This window comes from Fukomys damarensis, unplaced genomic scaffold, assembly GCF_012274545.1.
Source record: "Fukomys damarensis isolate Sample0158 unplaced genomic scaffold, DMR_v1.0_HiC HiC_scaffold_35, whole genome shotgun sequence".
NCBI classification, from domain to species: domain Eukaryota; kingdom Metazoa; phylum Chordata; class Mammalia; order Rodentia; family Bathyergidae; genus Fukomys; species Fukomys damarensis.
The window spans coordinates 14,233,998-14,256,795 of NW_022900947.1; the positions used below are offsets into that span (position 1 = coordinate 14,233,998).

Below are 22,798 nucleotides of genomic sequence, written 5' to 3' on the forward strand. Positions count from 1 at the left end.
TTCAAGATCAAGTTGCCCATGGGTGAGCTTGTGGCGAAGCCATATTCTCAGTCTGTAGAGGCCATCTTACTCCTGTGTCCTCACATGACTCGTGGTCCGTGTGCTCACGTAGAAATAACGAGAACGCACGTGAGCTCTCCAGTGTGAGGTCGGTGGCATTGTCAGAATGGGCCCCATTCTCTTGATCTCAGTTAACATTAATTGCTTTCCTAAGGTCCTCTCTCCAAAGACAGCCATAGTAGGGAGTAAAAGCTTTAAGGTATGCATTTGGGAGAAGGAAAATGCAGTGCACAACACATCCTAAAGCAATTGCCAAAATATTTCTTCTGATTAGTTACGTTCACAGAACTTGCCCTGAAAGGACTTGTCAAAATTCAGCTTTCTCCTTTCATTTTATTTCTGTTGATGTTTTTGTGCTGTTTATGTTTTCATGCCTGGAACATCTACACTTGGCTCTCTCCTTAATCCAGCTTTGGCACTACCAAAAAAATAGAGCGAGCTAGAGCCAAACTTGGGGTACTCCAAGTGCTAAAGAAAGTTTTTCTAGAGCTATCTCTTCTTTCCCATGATGTCTTTCAGCTCTCAGCTTTAAAGATTTTGACAGAAAGTCCTGATTTCCCCAGACTTCCTAAACCTTTAGGAATAGAGGCTACTGTGTAGTCTATGTACATTTCAGCCAGTCTTAGAATCCCCAGACATTGCAGACAAAACACAATGCATATGTATGCCTATGGATTTTTCCATCAACAGAATGAAGTTCTACAACTTCTTCCAGGGCTCCATGACCCTAACAAGATTAGGACCAAGGGCTATCTATTATTTATGTAAAGGAAAGTGCTGATAACAATACTGTTGCAATTGTTTCTTAACACAAAATGACGCCTTGCTGGGGAAGTCGTGATCCTCTTTTCTTACCTTTGAGCAGAATACAAAAGTTTATATATCTTGCTTATACAGGATGATCTAGAATTTAAAAGCAACCCTTTGCTCATTTACTTTTGCCTGTTTCTCTTATACTAGCTTATATTCTGGAGACTTCTAGGTCATTACTTCTTGTTTATAAAAATTAATGCATTAACTTTTCTAGATTTATGAATAAGGTTTAAGGGAACTCTACATTTTATGTGGGAGTCTAGAGGTGTTTTTGTTGCTTTTTGAAGCCTCACATATAAACCACTCAATTAACATTGTGTACTGAGCCAGTTCTTACTAATGATTAAAAGAGTATTCATCCAATTAGTAGCAATATATTTAAAAAGTTTCCTCAAAGTAAACCTATTTAAACTTCACGTATACAATTGGAATCTATAAATTGTGCCTCTTTTATGGGTTCTAAACTTAAAAACAATAAATTTTCATATATACAATGATTTGTTCAAGCTTTAAGGGTACTCCCCAGAGTCCTGTTTGCTGCTGCCGGTCTCTGAGTCCCTGAGTCCCTTGGATGCCCTCAGCTCCACCTCTGCAGCAGCTATGGATTATTCTCTCTCTCGTTTCTGTTCAACCTCAAATGTCATACTACCCTGAAAACACATATCACAGGGCTGCAAGAACTCAGAGCACTGTAGGTGAATCAGGACATTATGCAACCATGCAAACACAATTATAGCACCAGAATGAAAACATTCTCCCCTCATCATAGGACCAGAAATCCACGCAGGCTCACCAGTACCTTCTGCAACTGAGTTTAATCGCTGATGACTCTGAGCATTTCATTCTCTTTAGATGTTCTCAGTACATAGCAATTTCTAATGGCAAGAGAACATTCAGAAACAGGAATGAGAGCCACCATACTCCAAAAGGATTATTTTCACTTCCAAATAGACAACATTGATTGCCTGATGCCTCACTTCCATAACAATGTCTTCTTTTTCTTCTCCAGGATGTTGAGAAGTAATCGAATCAGCTGTGTAGGGAACGACAGTTTCATAGGACTCAGTTCTGTGCGTTTGCTTTCTTTATATGATAATCAGATCACTACGATTGCACCAGGTGCCTTTGATACTCTCCATTCTTTATCTACTCTGTAAGTATGAAAAAACAGTCTTTCCGAATCTGAGCCAATACATTATAGTTCTTATTTTTACCAATAGTATTTTAATACATCATTAGATATTTCATAAAAATGTGATTGAGAATTCAGGTATTTTTTAAATGATACATTTATTCATATTTATTTTATTTTATTTTATTTTAAAATATTACCTACGATCTTACATTAAATTTTTAATGAAATAGTACTATTTTTTCAGTAAATTCTTTTTTATGGTAATGATTGATTTAAGTCAATGATGTGACTTAATTTCTTAATTTTGTGACTATTTATTATAATTCCAAAGTGCTGAAAATAAATGAAATGCTATATTTTTTCCAGTGTTCTCACACTGAAGTATTTCAGTGTATTATCATAAAAACAAATGATAGTGTAACTGTTCAAAACTATGCTCAAAAGTATCAGTCACAATGACAAGAGATACATTAAGATGATTACCAGGCCAACAATAAAAGGTGCTCTCAAGAGGCATTTGCTGCAATTAGGAAAATATTGAAGAAATAGGTTGTGCCTATCAAAGAGAATGTTTTATGTAGACTGCTTAAAAATAAAGAATATTTGTTGGTCTAAAGATGGAACTCAGAAAAAACACACATTGCTAAGGCCTTTTGTATGCCGATATCTGAAAAGCAGTGCTTGGAATTATGAATGTTATGACTGATGATTTCTTGGCCAGGTGGCATTCAAATATACCAGACTAATCCAACATGAGGGGAATAAAGACAGAAACAATAAAAGCATGCTTAGCATAGCTCAAGCCACGGAAGAAATAATTTGAAGGAAGCATCCATCCATCAGGAAAGCACTTAATCCTTTTTCCACATAAAATGTGACATTTTACATAGAGTGACTAATTTGTGCATATTAAAGGTGGCATGTTTATAAATAATGGGATTGTCAATAGGTTTGTGCTGAAGTGGTGAGATGCCAAAAGTATTGAGATTTCTAGAAGTAAATTCATTTTTATAACTGGCATTTAATCAACTCAGTTGTCAGTTTAGAAGGAAACCTATTCTCTGGAGCAAATACGAGATGGGAATCTTGAGATGACAAATTAATGAAATAGCTGTTGTCAGGTTAAACTCAATAATATAAGGTAATCAGCCTTCATCGTTATATTAAATTACTGCATTATCGGCATAGAGAAGTTTGACAGTAAGTCAGATTTCTGACAAGTTTAAATTATTTCTAAATGAGATACCTATCATGGTCCACAGCATAAACTCTAAATTGTTGCCTTCACTTTATTTTTTTGCATGAAAATATTTGAAGAATTATCTGATGTGAAAGTATTGTTTCTATTAATTTACAGACATAAATAGTTTAGCAAAAACATGCATAGCGTACGTTTTATGTGACTGAGTATGAATGGGAGGATGGGAATAAGATTAAACGTGAATTATTCCAGCAGATGTAGTGTGGAAAAATGGTAGCAGGGGAGAAAATGAAACCTCAAGTTAAACAGTTCATTGTTTGCCTGTGTGCTTAGAAACCTCTTAGCCAATCCTTTTAACTGTAACTGCTACCTGGCATGGTTGGGAGAGTGGCTCAGGAAGAAAAGAATCGTAACAGGAAATCCTCGATGCCAGAAACCATACTTCCTCAAAGAAATCCCTATCCAGGATGTGGCCATTCAGGACTTCACTTGTGACGACGGTAAGAAAAGCTCTCCCCGCCTTTTCGTCTTTCTCCATCGGTCGTTCGCTTGGCAGTTCTGATGCTTCTCTGTACGAGCATGTAGCAGGTCATAGCTCAGTTCAGCACGTCATCAATGGCTGTGTGACTTTTGCTTTGCTTTGTTGATTGCTTTGTTTTAGTAACAGGGCACCTGTTTTTGCAGCCTCCCCTTGTACATTTCCAATCTACTTGATTTGTGTTTTTCAGTATTTTACAAGATTTTCTAGTTTCCACTTTGTGGTGGATACTATTCATACAGCTTCAGCTTAACATTTCTTTATTATCTTTCTTATCCTCAGCATCTCTTTTTAAATGAAAAAGACAATTGATTTATAAAGTAGTAGGTCTATTAAATCTGAAAGAAGTAATATTTTTATGTTCTCTTACTCTACTATTGCATTTGATTCTCACAGTAGCCCTGCAAAGTAGGTAGATTGAGCAGGTTCTGTAATTATTGCCAGTGAACAGAGAGCTGATGTGAGCTCTGTATTTTAAAATGAGAGATTCGTGTAATTTTCACTTAACATTTTCTTTTTTGCGGGGGTACCGGGGATTGAACTCGGGACCTTGCGCTTGCAAGGCAGGCCACTGAACTGCTGAGCTAAATCCCTGGCCCTATTTTTTTTTCTTTGTGTATGTGTGTGTGTGTGTGTGTGTGTGTGTGTGTGTTCACTTAACATTTTAAATTAATCTGTTCCTTTATGTATCTTCGTGTCTGTCTCCTTATAACTTGTCATAATTTAGTTGGCATTTATGCGTAATAACTGAAAATTATAACTGACCAAATAATATAGTTATATTGGTAAGACAAATGGTTGATCTTTTCCAAAATTCTGCCCTAGGCATGTTGAAAATAGTGCTATTATGGTGTCAGTGGTGTCAATGTATATATTTATTACTTTATGCATAAGTGATCATCATATATCTCCTGGTAATTGTGTTTATTTAATGACATAAAAGCTTTTTATTCCCCACCCAAAAAAAACACAAATCTGAGATTTTGTGTATTTCATCTGACAATTTAGGAAACGATGACAATAGTTGCTCTCCACTCTCTCGGTGTCCTATGGAGTGTACTTGCTTAGACACAGTAGTCCGATGTAGCAACAAAGGCTTGAAGATCTTGCCCAAGGGTATTCCAAGAGATGTCACCGAGCTGTAAGTACAGCTTATCTTTCCCTTTCCGCGACAATTATTGCTTTACATATCATAGGGAATAGAGGTCAAATGAAACTATTTAGAATCCTGTTCATAAATTACATTCTCGGAGCACTTAGTAATTATTGCATAAAACCATAAACCAGTAATTTTAAAAGCCAGTTCGGAGACCTTTGGAAATTACAGGTTAGGTGTTTTTCTCTTTTCAAGGTAGGAATTCCTAGTGTTTTCATGACACTGCATTCCCCATGAAACTGGAAGTGAAGATAGTAAAATGTTCAATAGCTCCCACACCTACTTGCCACATTCCCCAATTTTTGTGACCATTTTACAAGATTAATGTTCCAGTGAATTCACTTTGGAAAATTCTTTATAGTTAATTTATTAAGAGTGTCTGGGGCATATCATATGGTTAATTCTTCTTTATCTTTATGAACCCTGGGAAAATATCTTGTCACTCAGGATAAATGGTACGTGAAGAAAGTGGCACTACCTTTTCTCCTGAAAAAAGATACTGTTTTGTTTTGATTTGCTTTTACCTTGAATCACAGTCCTTTAGATCCTAGAAGGTAGGAGGCCAATTATCTCTGACATCATTTGTCTTATATTTAAATACAAATTGCATGGTCAGTGTGCGCATTCCCGCCTAGTCCTTTAGACTTCAGACCCTCAGCCCACACTCCCTGGCTGCAGTCATGGTAAAGTGTGGAGTGAATTCATCAGAGAATAAACTGTTAGAGTAGTGATGCATGCGTTCCTCTCTCATCTCATTCCTTGATCTATATACTGAAATTTGATGTGCAGATGCTTCCTAAGCATCCAATTGTGTCCTTTTGTTCTTGTTTACTTTTTGTTTTTCTTTATGTGGAGCTGTGGATCCATAATGACTTAAGTCTACATACCGTTCATGCAGATGTGTACTTGTAATTCATTCAGAGGTAGGCAAATATTCCAAATGAGCAGCTCTGACAAAATTTAGGTAGTGTGCAACTTCTGATGAAGAAGTTAGTACTTCAGTTTTCAAAGAATTTATTTTTCCAATCACAAGGAGTGCACAGCACCTACTTTGCCTCTGAGTAAACACTTAAAGGAAGAGGGCATAATCCCAGCGCGTGTGCCCGGAGCAACCTTTTTAGATTTGAGTGTTCAGTTTCTCTCACTACCAATCTCAGTGTTTCATTAACTGTAAGCACTGCTTTGTGTCTGTGTGATTAAACACAGAATATTTATTTTAGTAAGTTTTTATTTGAGGAGATCAGGTGGCCTCTTCACTCACACTGCTAGAGGCCCAGATTGCTACGTATGCTGTATTCAGAGTTAGAATTTTAGGAATGGCCAATGAGGAGCGTAAAATCCAGGTGATTGTAAATGTCCAGTACCTCTGTCTACTACTTTAACTGGCCTGCGTCTTGCTCCTGTTGTGCATGCCTCACCGAATCATATTAAAGTTCTTTAATTTCAGTATTAAACTCCATTGAAGAAACTCCTGGAGTCACTGTGTGTGGGCCATCTATGTTTCTTCTGTCAGATGAACCTTCAGCTATTTTACTGCAATTATTGAACAGTTTTCTTTTCTTCTGAAGAAAGACTGTTACAGAGATTAGAAGAGTTTTAACACTTCTTTTGGAATTCAAGTGGAGCCTCCCACAAAGCTACTTCTTAGAACATTCTGAAGTCAGCACAATTCTTGTCACCGGTAGCATATGTGCATTATATTCGGCATATGTGCAAGAATACAGCAACAGGGAACCAGGGATTTAGCTCAGTGGTTCCGGTGCTTGCCTCACAAGGGCAAGGACCCGAGTTCGATCCCTGGAACAACAACAACAAACAAACAAACAAAAATCGGCAAAACACGTATCAGTGGACAAGTCTGGGTAAATGGTGTCCATTAATTTTAATCAGTTCCACAGAACTTTCCCTTTGGATTGTTTTAGATATAAATATTCATAGTGCACTTTTTTGAATCTTTTTGTCCTGCTGTAACGTTTTCTGAAATAAAACAAGAGGGCTGGCAAACGTGGGATGGTGCTTCCCTCTAGTGGTGTAATGGAAATTTTAGCTAGAAGAAAGAAAAAGGAAACTCCGGAAGAAAAGGAGTCAAAAGATGAAGTCAGAAATTTTGAGATGGTATCAAGAGTTGTATTATATCCCAAGTCTCAGTCCCACAGTTGATTCCATATTTTGAAGATGTGGGCCTTTCCTTGTATATATCTGGATTCATTCTGAAACATTAAAGATGGACTGTTAGCTTAGACTTACTACCTCTTCTATAGCCAACAAAAATATCAGTTCCAACGCACAACTTCATGATACACCATTACACAGAGCTAGGAGAAGCCACACTTCTGAGGTGCCTGGGTTGTTTGCAGACACATTTATAGTGACCCACGTTACCAGTAGACACTCGTGCCCTTTGCAACCTGTATTCTGGGAAAGCCTTAAGAGGAGATGAAATTTCCTTTTCTTTCTGTGATATTGCCAGGTAGCTAAAAAGCTATCTATCTATCTATCTATCTATCTATCTATCTATCTATCTATATCTATCTGTATCTATATCTGTATCTATAGATACAGATATCTATAGATACAGATATAGATATAGATAGATATACCTTTTAAAGTAGTCAGAAGATTTTATATATATATATATAAAATGCGTGCTACATTTGCAAAGTTGATAAGTGTCATGATATTCCATGAAACCTCTTAAAATTGTTAGAACCGAGATGATACGGGGTGATAAAACATTTTAGAGTACTTTTACTTCTAATTATGTGTACATTCCAAAATATCTTGCTAAAATACCTTTTGTTATTTACTAAGTGAATTGGCACATATTCAGGCAATGAAGAATTTCTTGACTACAAGAACCAGATGTCATTACTAATTGGTAAATTTCATGTATTATTCCACATAAACACAAGTAAACTGGAAGCTAATTAAAAGATAGCTCATACGAATGTCTGGATATTGCCTTGCTATATTAGATAAACCACAAGAAACTGGACCCATCAGTCTGTCCTGTATTTTATGATTTAGCGTAACGATCCACAAACAGTTCTATTGGTTTGGACCTCTGTACTTCTTTCTCATCACTTCTCTTACATAAGGATTCTGGCTTGGAGGATGCTATTTTAAAGAAAAAAAATGCTAAATGGTTTCTTATTTCAGTAAAAGTGAAATATTGTTCATTTATATAGAATTCTGTATTCTTCATAGAAACATAATATTATTTCTTTATTTTTAGGTATTTGGATGGAAACCAGTTTATGCTGGTTCCCAAAGAACTATCTAATTACAAGCATTTAACACTTATGTGAGTAATACATTTTTCTACCTTTAATTTATTCTGTTTCATAAAAATGGGATGCAAGGGGCAGAAGATTTAGCAAGCCTTTCAAATGACATAAATCATTTCCAGGGAGATGCTTCTCTTCTTGATCACTGTGGCTCTGGATCACTACCCACATCTTCATTGAACATCAGTCAGGCAGTGGAATGAATGTCCAAGGGAAGATCCCCTTTTATTCAGCAAAAGACCAATAAGAGAAATCTACCTAGTCAAAAATTATGGAAACTGTAAACCTGGATACATCTACTAAGAAAATAAACTCCTTTATGTTAACCTAAGGAAAGATAGAAAACAATCTATTCTTGATTTTATGCAAATGATGGTTTACCGCAGAACATCACTAAAACTATTGCTTTGTATATTGTTTCTAGTGTAAAGCATTAAAGTAATTTATAGTTACAAGCATTAAAATTTATTTCAAAAAAATCCATATACATTTATAGTATATTTAAATAAACTAAACAGATCCTGACAGTGAGATAGAAATTTCAAAATACTTAATTTTTAAAGTTTAGTTTGATGTCCTCTTAAAACAATGTCTTTTATCTTTAATGTAAGCAGTCTCTGTCCATCTGCAAGTTATAAATACAAGAAGGTATTTAAATGTGCAAACACTTCAGTCTAGTGATGTGAATGATATTTTATGATGGTTTTAATCTTGTTACATATAATGTCACATTAAACCAAGAACAGGCTTGGTAATTGATGAAATTGTGGAATATATAAAAATCAGCAAACATTTAGTAGATGTTAATAAAAAATACTGTATCCTTAGTTTATCTATTTCATTTCACAGTAAATATAGCTAGTTTTGGAGGCAGATTCATTGTGTTCTTAGAATAAGAAGGTTTATTCCTAAGTGGTTAGTTCTAAAATCTAGAAGAGCAGAAAATATTATCTGTTTACACTGTCCCAGTGTAAACCTTCCCTAAGTTACCAACATGAGCAACCAGGCTGTAGGAAGATTGAACTAGATAAATGACAAAGGGTTCAATTAATAAAAGAGATCTCTTAACATGCCTTCTTCTGCCTCTAGTTACTTACTTGATGGCAACAGCTGATTTTATATACATTTTTTCTGTTAGTCTATTAACTTGCTCTGATTTTAAGAAGTTCTCTTTAACAAGTTTGAGTCTTTCTGGAACAGCATTGATTATTTCAAACCAGTTAGAAACAAGAAATGAGATCTGTGTACCCATAATTGGTTTTACCAGTGATTTATACAAATGTCTTCTGCTAAAATAGATATATTTATTTTTTAATTTAGATACAGTATTTGAGCAGTTAAAAAATGGATTATAAAATTCCTGTAAGTTTCCTACAATTATCACAATTCTCTGTCCACTTTCCCAATATTTTGATATTTTAGCCCATAACAAATATCTTTAATCTTTTCTGATCCTCCATTTATTCGTGTTTTGGATTTCGCTTCATAAAAATAGTGAAGAAATACATTAGTGAATATATGTGTGTGAGTGAGAGAATATAGATGCATCTATATGATGAGAGTAACAGCAAGTTCAGAGAATTTAAATTGTGACATAGTACTTACAGATACTATTGCATTGATAAATATTTGGCGTCTCTTAATTGTTATCAAGTAAACAATTATTGAGGGCAGAAATACCGATATTTTAATGATAACATGAAGCGTATGTAAATCAAGGGTACCTTCATTTCTCAATTTGAGTACGTGTATTAGTGAACATAGGTATCATCCAGAATAAAGTCTGAGGATCTGATGGGATTTTCAAGAACAAAGGTTTCTTTCTCATCCGGACAATGTACTTATTATGGGTCTCCTCCAAGAAAGCTGTCTGTGGAACAGCTCAAATCTTGTGGGTGGAAGGACAGAGGGATACAGTGAAACTTTCCATATGAAGGAAGCTTTGCACACTTTCGCACATTACCATATGAAGCTTCCACTCTGGAATGAGAATACCCACTGTGCCACATTTCATTGACAAGACATCAGGTCACTCCAGATTTCAGTGGGCCATAGGATGAAGAAGTATGAAGAGCATTGCAATCTACTCTGCAGAGTTTTGGTTTTTTTCAGTTGATAGCTGAACTCTAGCAATACTTCTATAACTATGAACAAAATGAGCCTTGTCTAAGTATCATTAGTATTTTTATTTTGGTTAGCAGTACACACCGTGTCTTTCTTCTTCTTTTTTTAGAGATTTAAGTAACAACAGAATAAGCACCCTCTCCAATCAGAGCTTCAGCAACATGACTCAGCTTCTCACCTTGTAAGTGTGAAAGAGGCCCTAGTTACACAGCAGTCCAGGTGGCAGAAACACACTCAGTATACACACTCTGTTTCTGGTGAAGAAAAGTCTCTGCCCTTCGGGAGTGGAAATTCCATTGGGAGAAACAGACAGTCTCATTACACAAAGAGAGTGCTGGGTTCTATAAAAGTAACAGTAATTTATTTTTGTGTTGGGGTTGGGAGATCTTAAAGGATTAGGGGAGATCCATGAGATGGTCTTTGGGGGAATGGCACATTAGGAAGGTAATGGTTGGGGCAGAGGTTGGGAAATATTCTTAAGTTCTTTTAGGAAATAAATTTGTTGTATTAGGGAGACAAAACCAAGGTGAATCTAAGGTACATTATGTAAATATGCTCAATTTAGAAGATGCTCAGATCACCTATTTCTTAACTTCTTTATTTTTAAAATGACATTAAGACAATATTGGATTACTGAGTAAAATAATCATATATGCTTTTCAGAATTCTTAGTTACAACCGTCTGAGATGTATTCCGCCTCGAACCTTCGATGGATTGAAATCTCTTCGATTACTGTAAGCATTCCACACTGAAAAATTACCTCTGTTCTCAGGGATCAGAGTATTGGTCATCTTTCTAATCATTTCACTACTTTTCTGATTTTTGGCTATTTTCAATGATGTGCATTAGGATTCACATAAATTTGGAAATAGGAAATTATATCTTACCATATCATTGTTCAGCAGCTTTGTAGGATACAACTTAATTTTCCCTTTTGTAATATTGGTTTGCTACTATAGTCATTTATTAGATATTATGTTACCTTAAAACATGTTTTATACAGCTATAATTTATTTTTAAATACAGCAAAGCAATTTCTTTAGAAATCACAGTATTTAATACATGTTTACTGTTTAAAATGCTCTACATTAAATAATGATCGGTCTCACTTCCACATTCTGTTACTAAAATTAAAATAATTTGATTTGCTTCTCTGTTTTTATATGGATTTATTTTTATGCCAGAAACATTCACACAGCTACAAAACATTTAAAGTTCATAAGGAAGAGCTTTTCTTATTCTGCTATTAGCTGTTTTTATTTTTAACATCTGCTTTAGAATATTTCCATTCTGCCATAAAGAAATATAACACAACTATTTAACAGGTACCAATATCCCATAGGTGGGAGGAACCGTGACATCATCCTCATTGTTACATAATGTGGCTTTGTTACAGATTTTCATTATTCTGTACAGTTTACTAGGAGACATTCTATGTATTTACCTTGGTGCAAATATGCTGGTGTTTTGCAGTAACAGAGAAGGAAGGTATGGTCTGGTGTGTTGAAAGGATATCAAAATTAAGTGTGGACTTAACTCCCAAACAAAATTGTCCCAACTTACAAATTTTACCATCCACGTGTAGTATAGTATTTTTAAAAAAAATACTCTTGAAAACACTGAATATTATTAGTCCTTTTATTTTTCTCCATGTAATTGATTTTAAATTTTGTTTTGATTTCCATTTCTAATTACTAGAGCATTTAAGTATATTGTATTGAGCATTTGTGCTTCTTATTCTAAACAAAGCCCTTGCAGGCTGTTTTCCCATTTTCTATTAGGTAATCTGTCTTCTCATTATTAACGTAGATGTCTTCATACTTACTGCATAACCACATCTTTTAGGTCTTTTTTGTAGAGAAATTAATCCTTATAATTTATACCATTGCAAATATCTCCCATTCTGTTCTGCGAATGGCATTTCTGCCATCTGAATATATTTTTATTTCAAAACTTCACCACTCTTTTCCTTTATGATTTCTGGGTCTTAGATCAAGCTTTTGAAAGTCTAACCCTAACCCTAGGATTATATGAAGGAGTACATTTTCTTTTGATAAATCGTCAGTTTTATTTTTACGTTTAACTCTCAGTCTGGAATTTATTTTGGACAGATGATGTGAGGTGAGAACATGGGAACTAGCTGTTTTCTTTTCTAAATATACAGTCAGTTGTACCAGTGCTATTTACTGCATACACCATTTTCTGCAATGACTTAAAATACTTATTAATAACTAAAATCTAATGAATTCCTCTGAGTTCTTTGAAATACAGGAAATTTAATTTTGTGTTTTCTTCTTTCAGCTCTTTACATGGAAATGACATTTCTGTTGTACCAGAAGGTGCTTTCAGTGACCTCTCTGCCTTATCACACCTGTGAGTACCTAGCTCATGAGTACGGACGGACATGTGAGGGTCAGATTCCCCCAACTAAAGGGATTCGGAAAAGTCTTCTATCACACCTTTTACTGTAGCATCATAAACTGTGGTTGGTTTTATCTTTTTTAAAAAAATGTAAAGATTTTAACCTGGACATAAAGCTTTCTAGAAGGCAACTTTAATTTACCCTTTGGGCTTTTACTGTGCAATACTTGAGCTCTGTTTCCTTGTCTAATATCCTTTATATACACATGGATCCCTGAACTCACCAGCCTTTTTTTCGCTGTTCTCTGCTTCTTGTATATTGACTCCCCTTTAATTTCATCTGCCCCAACCCAACTTTGCTGGATCACATCCCAATATCCTCTCTACTAAGAAGCCTACCATGATTTGCGTAGAAGAGATTCATTTCTTTAGCAGAAATTACTTTGAGTACGATCCATGCAAAAATAAATTTGACATAGCTCAAAACTTGGTAGTCTTTTACTGGGAAATAGCTTTTGTTTCTGTTTTCTTTTTTCATATCCTATGTTTGGAATTGAACACACTAAGCTACATCTACAGCCCTTTTATGTGTTAGTTTTTATTTAAAAATAGGCTATCACTAAGATGCCGAAGCTGGACCCCAAATTTCAGTCCTCCTGCCACAACCTCCCATAAGGCTGGGATTTACAAGTATGAACCACCACACTTGGCTTGCTTGTGTTTTCTTTCATAGCAGCCCATTGTACCACTGTTCAATTAAAATATATGTGATAATCATGGCCTCAAAGCTCATTTGTAGGGAACTGAACTATTTCATTATTACTAAGTATCTTAATAAGATCATGGCAAACCTTGAAGGCAATTTACAGATCAACTCTAGGATCCAAAGCCTCCATGAGTGACAGAGTTTGGCATTAGGTGGTTATCTGTTTCTGCCTAGCTATCGATGTCATTTGGGACTCACTTCTCATGGAAGAGGTTGCCTCATGAGATTTGCACTCCCTTCTAAATCACACAAGCACCAATAAGATAAGATTTAGAAAACAGAAAGGGAAGTATCTTGTGAAATAGGAATCCAGTCGTCAGTCATACTACAACTGAATCTGCCTTATGGGAGCTCTATTATCAGTATAGGTTCTTGTACGTTCACTTATCAAACTGTTAAGGGACTCATGTTCATATTCCTTCACTAGACTACTAAATTCCCAAAGCAGGACCCCCATTTTCTTGTCTTTGAGGCCCAGCATCTAACTCAAAGTCAACATCAAACCAACATGGCTGTCCTTCATATCAAAGGCAATGAATAAAGCCCTTAGCTCAGGCTGCAGTGCTGCTGCACTGTCTGGTAGAGCATGCACTATAAAGAAGAAGAGGAGGGTCTGTTCGACTTAGGGTCATGGATCATTAAGGCTACACAGGAAGAATGCACCTTGAGCTGAGTAGAGCTTCCCTGTATATGACTATCCTCCCTCCCTCAACAGAGTGCAGCTGGAACCTTCTTTCTTGAGTGGTCTGTTCTACTTTGTATTTTGTTTATGCATTTGTCTTTTATATCCTAGTTCATAAAGGGCACTGCTTTATTCCCTCTTTCCCTATTCTCCCATCATAGTAAAGACTTAGCAAATGTCTACAGTAGAGATGAGATCAAATGGCTCAGAAACAGCATTTTGCTCATTTTTAATTTAGAAGTGTTGGAATATCACATGTATGTGAGCACATTTTTTACACTTCAATTCTTGGATAAAATTGAGCACTAAGTTGCTAAATGCACACTATTATGATTTTTAAGTATATTTTCAGGGTTACCTAAAAAAAGCATAATAGTATGCTTCTAGATTGCAGACCTAGAGGTATTATTGATCAGATGTTGATTAGTAATCAAAATTAATGTTTTTCAGTGCTACTTTATGCATCTACTACTTGTGCCCAAGCTTTGCAAATTTATTAAACTAGACTCAGTGTCTAACCTTAAAATAGAATGTTCATAACATTGGCCTTATGGAATTGCTATTTCAAACAAAACGAGACAACCCGTGTAAATGGCACAGCTTAGCTCTCGCAGATAAAAGTTATGTAATAAATGTTAGCTGTTATCTTGATTACTTTTCTGTCACTACTATTGATTGTGGACCAAAGTTTTGAAATGAAGACCTGTCAGGTAACAGACTAGTAAAGGTCCATATCAACTGTAGTAAATTAGTTTTATGCATCTTTATTATTTCACGCCATTTTTTTAACCTCTGTGCCTTTGTATTTATTAGTTATTCACTTGAAATTTCCACCTCAACTTTTTCATCTTAACTCTAGCTATCCCTTTAATACTTGACTCTGATTATCTAAGAAAGCTTAGACTTTCTTAACCACAGCCTGCTCCCCGGAAAGTTAGTCTGCTTGTTCAAGGCACCTTGTAAATATATACATTAGTGCTTACTTCTCATGCAAATTATTTGTGTGTGTCTATATGCTAATTTCTTCAGCAAGAGGAAGTCCTTAGAGTTAACAAAAGTGATGTTTTGTTCGTATTTGAGTCTTCACAACCTTGCCCAATAATTGTGTTCTCAGGAAATAACTGTTATGTGCAAAAAATATTAGTCTGCCCTAGGGTATGCTTAAACCGAACATAATCCTTCTCTGTAAGTAGGAGGAGAATTGCAAAGATCAGGTGAGTGTTAAAATCAGTGACAACTAACTACATCTAAGCTGTACATACACAAAGGGATTTTCACTGCCCCCATTTTATTCTTGGTTTTTATTGTTCATAAGACCTGTAGGGATTTTCTATTGAGCATCTCTTTGAATTCTGTTCTCTGAGGAAATAACAACCCTCCTGTACGTGTGTGTGTGTGTGTGTGTGTTTTTGTGTGTGTATGTGTGTGTGTGCCCTTGTGGTGTTTTTCCAGAGCAATCGGCGCCAACCCGCTTTACTGTGATTGTAACATGCAGTGGTTATCCGACTGGGTGAAGTCAGAATACAAGGAGCCAGGGATTGCTCGCTGTGCTGGCCCTGGAGAAATGGCGGACAAACTGTTACTCACAACTCCCTCCAAAAAGTTTGTATGTCAAGGTATGATTTAATCACTTGTACTTCTTTTTAAAAAATAGCTAACTGCAAAAGAAAAATGACAGTTATTCGATGCTAGTCCTCCAAGATACCATTGGAAAGCCCCCAAGTGGTTACTTTTCCACCTGTCCTGATAGAAACAAGGAATTAAATGCCATGCTCAGGTAAAAAGTTAAGCTTTTCAAGAAATGCATCTGTTGAAATGACGAGGGTTTTCTTGAAAATGGAAGTACAAACACAGCAAATACAATTTCTAGAAATTCCTTTCACATCCTCTAATTAGTAAAATGTTTTGTTTTTGCCTTATTTGAATGTACCCTGCTCTTAGGGCTTCCTGGGCCCTGTGGCTTCCTGATACCAGGTAAGGAAAAATGGGCTCTCCCATGGGTCCCAGCTAAACCCCTGACTGACCTCACGTCCTGCAAACTCGCCGTGTTGATGCTCCTCTTCCCCACCTGTTGTTTCCCTTCCTTTCCCCTTTAATGTATTCATGACTTCTAAATGGTACCTTCACAACAGTATTGTTTTCCTCACTTTTTATAAGAGTAAAAAATATACAAAAGACTCTGAGTATGAAAAAATCTAAAGCCTAAATTGGAAAATGTAAACAAGAAACATTTCATTTCTGCAAAAAGAAATAAAATTAACCATTATTCATACCACCTGGATTTAGCACAATTAAACTTTACTTTATAGATCTTTCCATTTGGGGCAGTCAAATAAATGAATGTAGGTTTCTTACATAAAATGGGATAGAGGGAACCAGTATTCTTAAATCATAGATGCTTTAAGAGAGCTGGTGAGAATTAAATGGAGGAGAAAATTTCTTGAAATTTCTAAATGCGTAATCATCACATGTTTAATAAATAAGCTTTATGTGTAAAACTAAATGCTAGGTATTATAGACCAAACGCTAGGTATTGTAGACCACACAGAGAAATAAGCTGTGGTCTTCTCTTCCCAGACTTGCTAACCTGGTCGAAAAAATAGACTTTCAACAACTGAACATTTATGTGGAAAGGACATGTGAAGTCAGTGACTCTGTACAATGGGTTTATTATGCTCTCTGGACTCCATGCAAGATGGGGTTAAATCCCAGCTTCATTTCCTAGTAGTCAGGTAACCTAAATTAATCACTAAACCAGTGTCTCAAATTATTCATATCGAAGCAGATAATACTATCAACTTCAAAGCGTTTTATTTAAATTAAATAAATTGATCTATACAGGGAACATACACAGTAAGAGCTCAGTATAGCTTAAGATATAATTCTATTACAGCATTTTAAAACACCAACCAAAAAAAAAAAAAATGATGGTAGACACTCCATGATTTGTTGAAGGAATTTTTCAAAAGCCGTATATTCCTAACCATTTTTAAATTGACATTTCTAATGCTATTTTTTATAGCTGTATATATTTGAAAAAGCATTGTAATTTGCATAACATTGTAGTTATAAACATTGTAAAACACATTTCTTCTGATCTTTTCAATGTATTTGGTGAAATTTTAATACTACATCTAATTTTAAAAGAAACAAAAGCAAGATCCTCCTTAATATATTATGTTGTCCTACCCAAAAAACTTTAAATTTTTGTTGTATTTTTATACCTAGTATAAAATGTATCATTCTTTAGTACCAAAAAATGAATATCACAATTGGAATTTTTTTTAATTTACTGCTATCAAAAGTCTGTGTACATTTTTTCTCTAAATTGAATTATTGTCACTTATACTAGGGCATCATTAATCAAAACCATAAATATTTATATATTTTAAAATATTTTTATTAAAAACTAAAGTATACTTGTATTGCAGCATGGTTATGTGTACTGATTGCAAGAACCTTGTAAATAACAGCTATTTCAGATTGTTCTTTTAAAAACCATAAATTTATATATTTTAAAATATTTTTATTAAAAACTAAAGTATACTTGTATTGCAGCATGGTTATGTGTACTGATTGCAAGAACCTTGTAAATAACAGCTATTTCAGATTGTTCTTTTAAAATGTAGGTGTTTCCTTGAGGAAGTTCCCCATGTCAAGTTTGGTGACCTGAGATGTACACAATTGTTTTGTGAAGTGTGAGAGAAAAGATTGTCAAAGGGGAAGTAGAAAAGAGGAAAGTAGCATAAATCTTGGTTTTAGGCATGTTACCTGGCAACATGGGGGAGTTGAGAGATTACAAATTGATTCTGCTATGCTTCTCTCTGCCCAGTGTTACCCATACTTCCTTTTGAAGAATGATGGTGCTTGTTTGTATTTCTTAAATTTACAATTCCTTGGAGTTATTTCTTTCTTTTGGTATTTCTCTTTCTTGCTGCCTTCCTGCCTTCTTTGCTTCCTTCCTTTTTCTGAAATTTCTTTAAAAATTTTAGTACAGTTTTGGAAAGTTTCTTATTCCACTGTTAGAACATCATAGTTTGCATTAATTTATCTGATATTCTCCAAAATCCAGTATATACATAGTACATGCCTGTGTATTTAACTCGGGATTTACCTCATTAATTGGTCCTGTGTTTTCATTGAATGACTATAGCATCTTGTGTACTTAGTACAGCATAAATGAAAATAAGGTTGAGTCCTTATCAGCACTGCTCTCTACAGATTTGTGTGATGAAGGAGGTGTTTTCTGCCTTCATTATCTAATGATGTAGTAGCCCTAGTCACATGTGGCTATTGAGCAGCTAGCATGTGGCTAAAATCATAAAGGAAGTGAATTTTCCATTTTATTTAAATCTAAATTTAAAATATCCGCATGAGACTCATGGCTACCGTCTTGGCTAGTGCACTTGCTGCAAGGACTCCCAAGAAGAAATCGAGTCAAAAGAGGTAGCTGTGGAACACTTCATTGCAGTCTGTTCAGACAGACTGATCAGTGTGAGGGCATTTCACCATGATGGCGGAACCACAGAAGCAAAAAGTACATGATAGGAGAATTCTGTACCTGATCCAGATCCACCAGGAAACAGCTGAGCTGAGACGTTTTAATTGAAGAATCTGACAGCTGAACCTTGACAGTTTGGTTTAATATTCACTTCCTTATCAAATCAACAGATCACATACTTTCAGGGTATTCTTTAAACTGAATGGCAAAGAACATGGGTGTCACCAGTTGACAAGTAGAATACACATTTAAGAGTCAACAAAATATACTGCAATACCATTTAGCAGACCTTAGGATTTACTCGGTTTTCTATACCTTAATGTAATTTTAGAATGATGGCAAACACTGAGATTCATAACACCTTTTGCATTTGTGTCAGTTTGTCAAAATATTGTGAAGTTTCACTGTCTTATTAATTCTCTGCTCATTCAAGATTTGTGAAATTCAGACTGAAAATTTGTTAATACACTACTTCTACTGATATAACAACAGTAACAGTGATCGCTTGCTTCACTTTTGAGTGCTTTTCATTATGCTGAGCATTTTATCTGATTTTTATCTTTTAATCTTCACATTATTCCTATATAAAAAAAATCATTTCCCCACTTGAGAGATGAAAATATTTTCCTTAAAGTGACTAAGTAATTTATTCAAAATCACTCTTCTGCTGAATGAATCAAATTTGAACCCTGAATCTGACTCTAAAACTTGCTAAAATTCGTGTTATAATTTTCAGTAGAAAATTTCCTGAACAAGTTAATGTTAATAAGATTGCCACCCTACTTTGGAAATATACTGAGAAAATTGAAACTTTGAACTATCCTCAAATGTGTTACTAGAACTATTAACTCATTGGAATTAGATTGGTAGACGGCAATCTATTAATTAAAACAATTCACTCAAGGAAATCTCTTGAGTTTTGTGGTGTTGAACATGCATGCTTTATGAGCTTGAAAACAACAATGTGATGTTTTTTAAAAAAATTTTAATTTGATATTTTCTTCTTAGCCCTTGGTTATGCAAGTGATGCAATTTTTTAAATTTTTTGTTTTAATTTTTGAAATACGTGTAAGTTAAAACTCCCAATACTGTCAGTATGCAATTTCAAATCACAGCAGGAAGTATTATTTACTTAAAGACATGTTTACTTAGCTATATCTAAGTATATTTTAATTTTTTTCTGCAAGAAAAAAGTTATACAGTTGAGAAAAATAGCATGACACATGGAACATTGTTAACTTCTAATATTCCCTATTTTATACTTCTGGTCTAGGGAAATTTAACTATACAAACAACTAAATTGTTCCCTTTTTTCATGTGTAAGAAATTCTTTAAATGCTTAAGCATTCTAAGGCGTAAAAATTGTATTGGAAATGAATGATACACTTTTTGGTTCATTTAATGAGAATATTGGTAGAGTTTTTACTGTGTACCAAGCAGAGTTCCATGGTGTAAAGAGTACAATAGACACTATACAATTAAACCCCTGTCCTCATGGAGCTTATATTTTACTAATATCAAATGGAAAATTCTAAAATAATAAGGAAGTTTGGTGATAGAAATATGTATAAGATGTCAATAATATATACCCAAACTAGTCAGTTATGGCATTGAAATGATACTGCATGTACTCGAGGTGACCTGCAAGGCAAGTGGAACTGAGAGTAGAACACACGGGAGATGCGGAGAAGGCTCGAATAGCCATGAGCTCAAATAAATGGGCAGGAAATGCTGCTAAAGAATTTCACTGCTTCGTTAGTAACAGTCAAAGAAACCATCAAAGAAACCTGGGAACTTTGTGATTCCTAAAAGGATTAACAATCACCACCCTTTATTTGAGTTCTTTCTCTCATTTTTATGTATTAAGAATCCTATGGATTCTAGAATTTCTGGAAAAATTCCTTGTCTCTCAGTAATTACATTGAAATATTATGGGTTTCTTTAGAAAGAGCAACATTTTTCTTTTAGGGAAATTTTTGATGAACTTGAATGGAGGCCTTTTGTTTTATGTCTTAAAATTATTAATATTATCCTTGGTCACTTAAATAAGTATGAAGAGGATTAATTAATTTATCCCAAATGAGCAATAATGAAAAATTTACTCCTTGGATCAGTTTTGAAGGTAGAATGCAATCAAACCTTTGTACACTTTCACATTTGGTATCACTAACATACAACTTGAAAATAGCCTTAAATTTAGAGGATCATAGATTTCCTCATTTGCCAGGGGAAAGAAAATTAAGTTTATATATAGTTATCTGTCAAAAGCATTTTTTAATAAAAAGGACCACATTTTGTGACTTCTTAGCATTCAAAACTGTAAAAATATTGGGATGGGGATTTATCTCAGTGGTTCCACCACCTGCCTTTCAAATGCAAGGTCCCAAGTTTAATCACCCATACCAAAAAAAAAAACTGTAAAAATATTAACATTTATTTTAATAAGTAATGAGAATCAACATTCATGCTCAGTTCTCAAATACTTTATTATCCCTATTCTCTATTATACAATCATTCAAAAAGTTATCTTAAGAAGTTCATTTGCTAGCCTAAGATCACATGAATATAGTAGATTTCTCAGTCTGGTTATTCAAGAAGAGAGAGAATTGGCATCTGTGGGCTTTTCACACATTAGGTAATGCAGAGTCACATGATTATAACACCATCCACTGGAGACCATCTTCCTCTGTCAGCTGAGACCATAAGGGCACCAGTGGCTGCCATCTTGCTAACTTCAGTGGCCTTTGTCTATTTTTCCATGCTTGCTCTCCTTTCATCTTAGTCAGTGATAGCCTTTTGTACTTCCTCCTTGCCTCTTTTTTCACCTTTTGTTGACGTATTTCCTTTTTTATAAACAAATTCATTAAATAAGCATATGCGTGTTCTGCCCTTAGTCCTATAATTTCTCAATTAATTTCAATTCATGGCTTCAAATATCTAGGCAGGGCTTTTGTTATAAACTTCAAATTCATATTTCCAGTCACTTAGATTTCTCCTCCTTATTGGTTGCAAAATTTTAAAACATATTTCAACCTATGCTTTCCCATTCTGCAAATTCTTTTCTCATTCTTAATGTGTGTCTCTATTGATGAAATGAGTTTCCAGAAACTCAGGAATTTGCCTTGGCTTTGATAGCGTAAAACTTATCCTATTGCCTAGCACAAAGTAGATCCTCCATACATATTTATGTGAATGATTTAATGATGGACTGTTAAAAAATATACCCTTGATATTAATGCTTAAGAAATGCAGTGATAGCATTAAAATCACTGGCTAAATAAAAGCCTCTTTTTAGTTCATTATGCCTGACATCAAATATCATCTACATGTTTCTTGAGTTGTCTTTGATGTGCTTCTGGCTTTACATAAGGGCAGCGCTAGAGGATTTTGTTATTGGACTCATGTTTCCAGGGGATTCCAGAATGAAGGCAGATTCTGGTATATGTTAGAAAATTTTGTCGGGAGCTTTTGGTAATAAATCAAAGTGAGATCTAACCCTCAGTGGGTGGCAATAGTGGTGTCAGGTGTATAGCTAGTGATTTGAGTCAAGTAAGCAAGTCTGCCTGCAAGCTTTAATGGATTTGAGGTCCGGCAGTTCTTACATTAAAGATTAAAGCAAGTGACAGAAGCAGATTGTTAACCAAACTTTCTTCTCATTTTCTCTTTGAATTATTAATCTAAACACACCTCTACCCACATAGCTGGCACTATAGTTCTTTCTTAAGTCAAGACCAAATCTTAAATCAATCCAGTTAGCCAAGACTTGCTTCCTTCATTTCAGTGACAGTAGTAAAGATCTGTCTACTGGAAGCAAGATTTCTTTTCTGTGGCACACATCTCGTGAGGGCTAATTTGCTGGTGGTTCTTTAGCACTCCTTGGAACCAGTTAGATTTCAAAGGGAGAGGGTCTTGAAGATTGCAGTGCCTTCCAAGTAACAATGCCAGAGCAAAGCGAACTTCCTCTGCTTCTTATTGCTATGTCTGATGGTTATCCAATTCCTAAATCAGAGTTGTATTCTTAACAGAAAAATCACTAACTCTGAGTAATGTTACCCAGTGGGTGATTACCTTCGCGTGCCCATTTCAGTTCCTCATGGTTTTCATAACTTTCCCTCCAGTTCTTCCAAATCTTATCATCTAGCACATATAGGAGGTGATCAGTGTACTCTGGAT

The 22,798-nt window shown here is 35.1% G+C and overlaps 1 protein-coding gene across 7 annotated transcripts in view; it reads left to right on the forward strand.

Annotated features, from left to right (window-relative positions):
• The window catches only part of Slit2 (slit guidance ligand 2), a 338,504-nt gene that overhangs the window by 267,388 nt on the left and 48,318 nt on the right, over positions 1-22,798 (forward strand). For all 7 annotated transcript variants that reach the window (XM_033758794.1, XM_010610428.3, XM_033758796.1 and 4 more), the window contains 8 exons: positions 1,883-2,026; positions 3,543-3,709; positions 4,756-4,888; positions 8,139-8,207; positions 10,424-10,495; positions 10,978-11,049; positions 12,617-12,688; positions 15,577-15,740. In XM_033758794.1, coding sequence (XP_033614685.1) covers positions 1,883-2,026; positions 3,543-3,709; positions 4,756-4,888; positions 8,139-8,207; positions 10,424-10,495; positions 10,978-11,049; positions 12,617-12,688; positions 15,577-15,740 — 893 coding nt within the window. The remainder of the gene's footprint in view (positions 1-1,882; positions 2,027-3,542; positions 3,710-4,755; positions 4,889-8,138; positions 8,208-10,423; positions 10,496-10,977; positions 11,050-12,616; positions 12,689-15,576; positions 15,741-22,798) is intronic.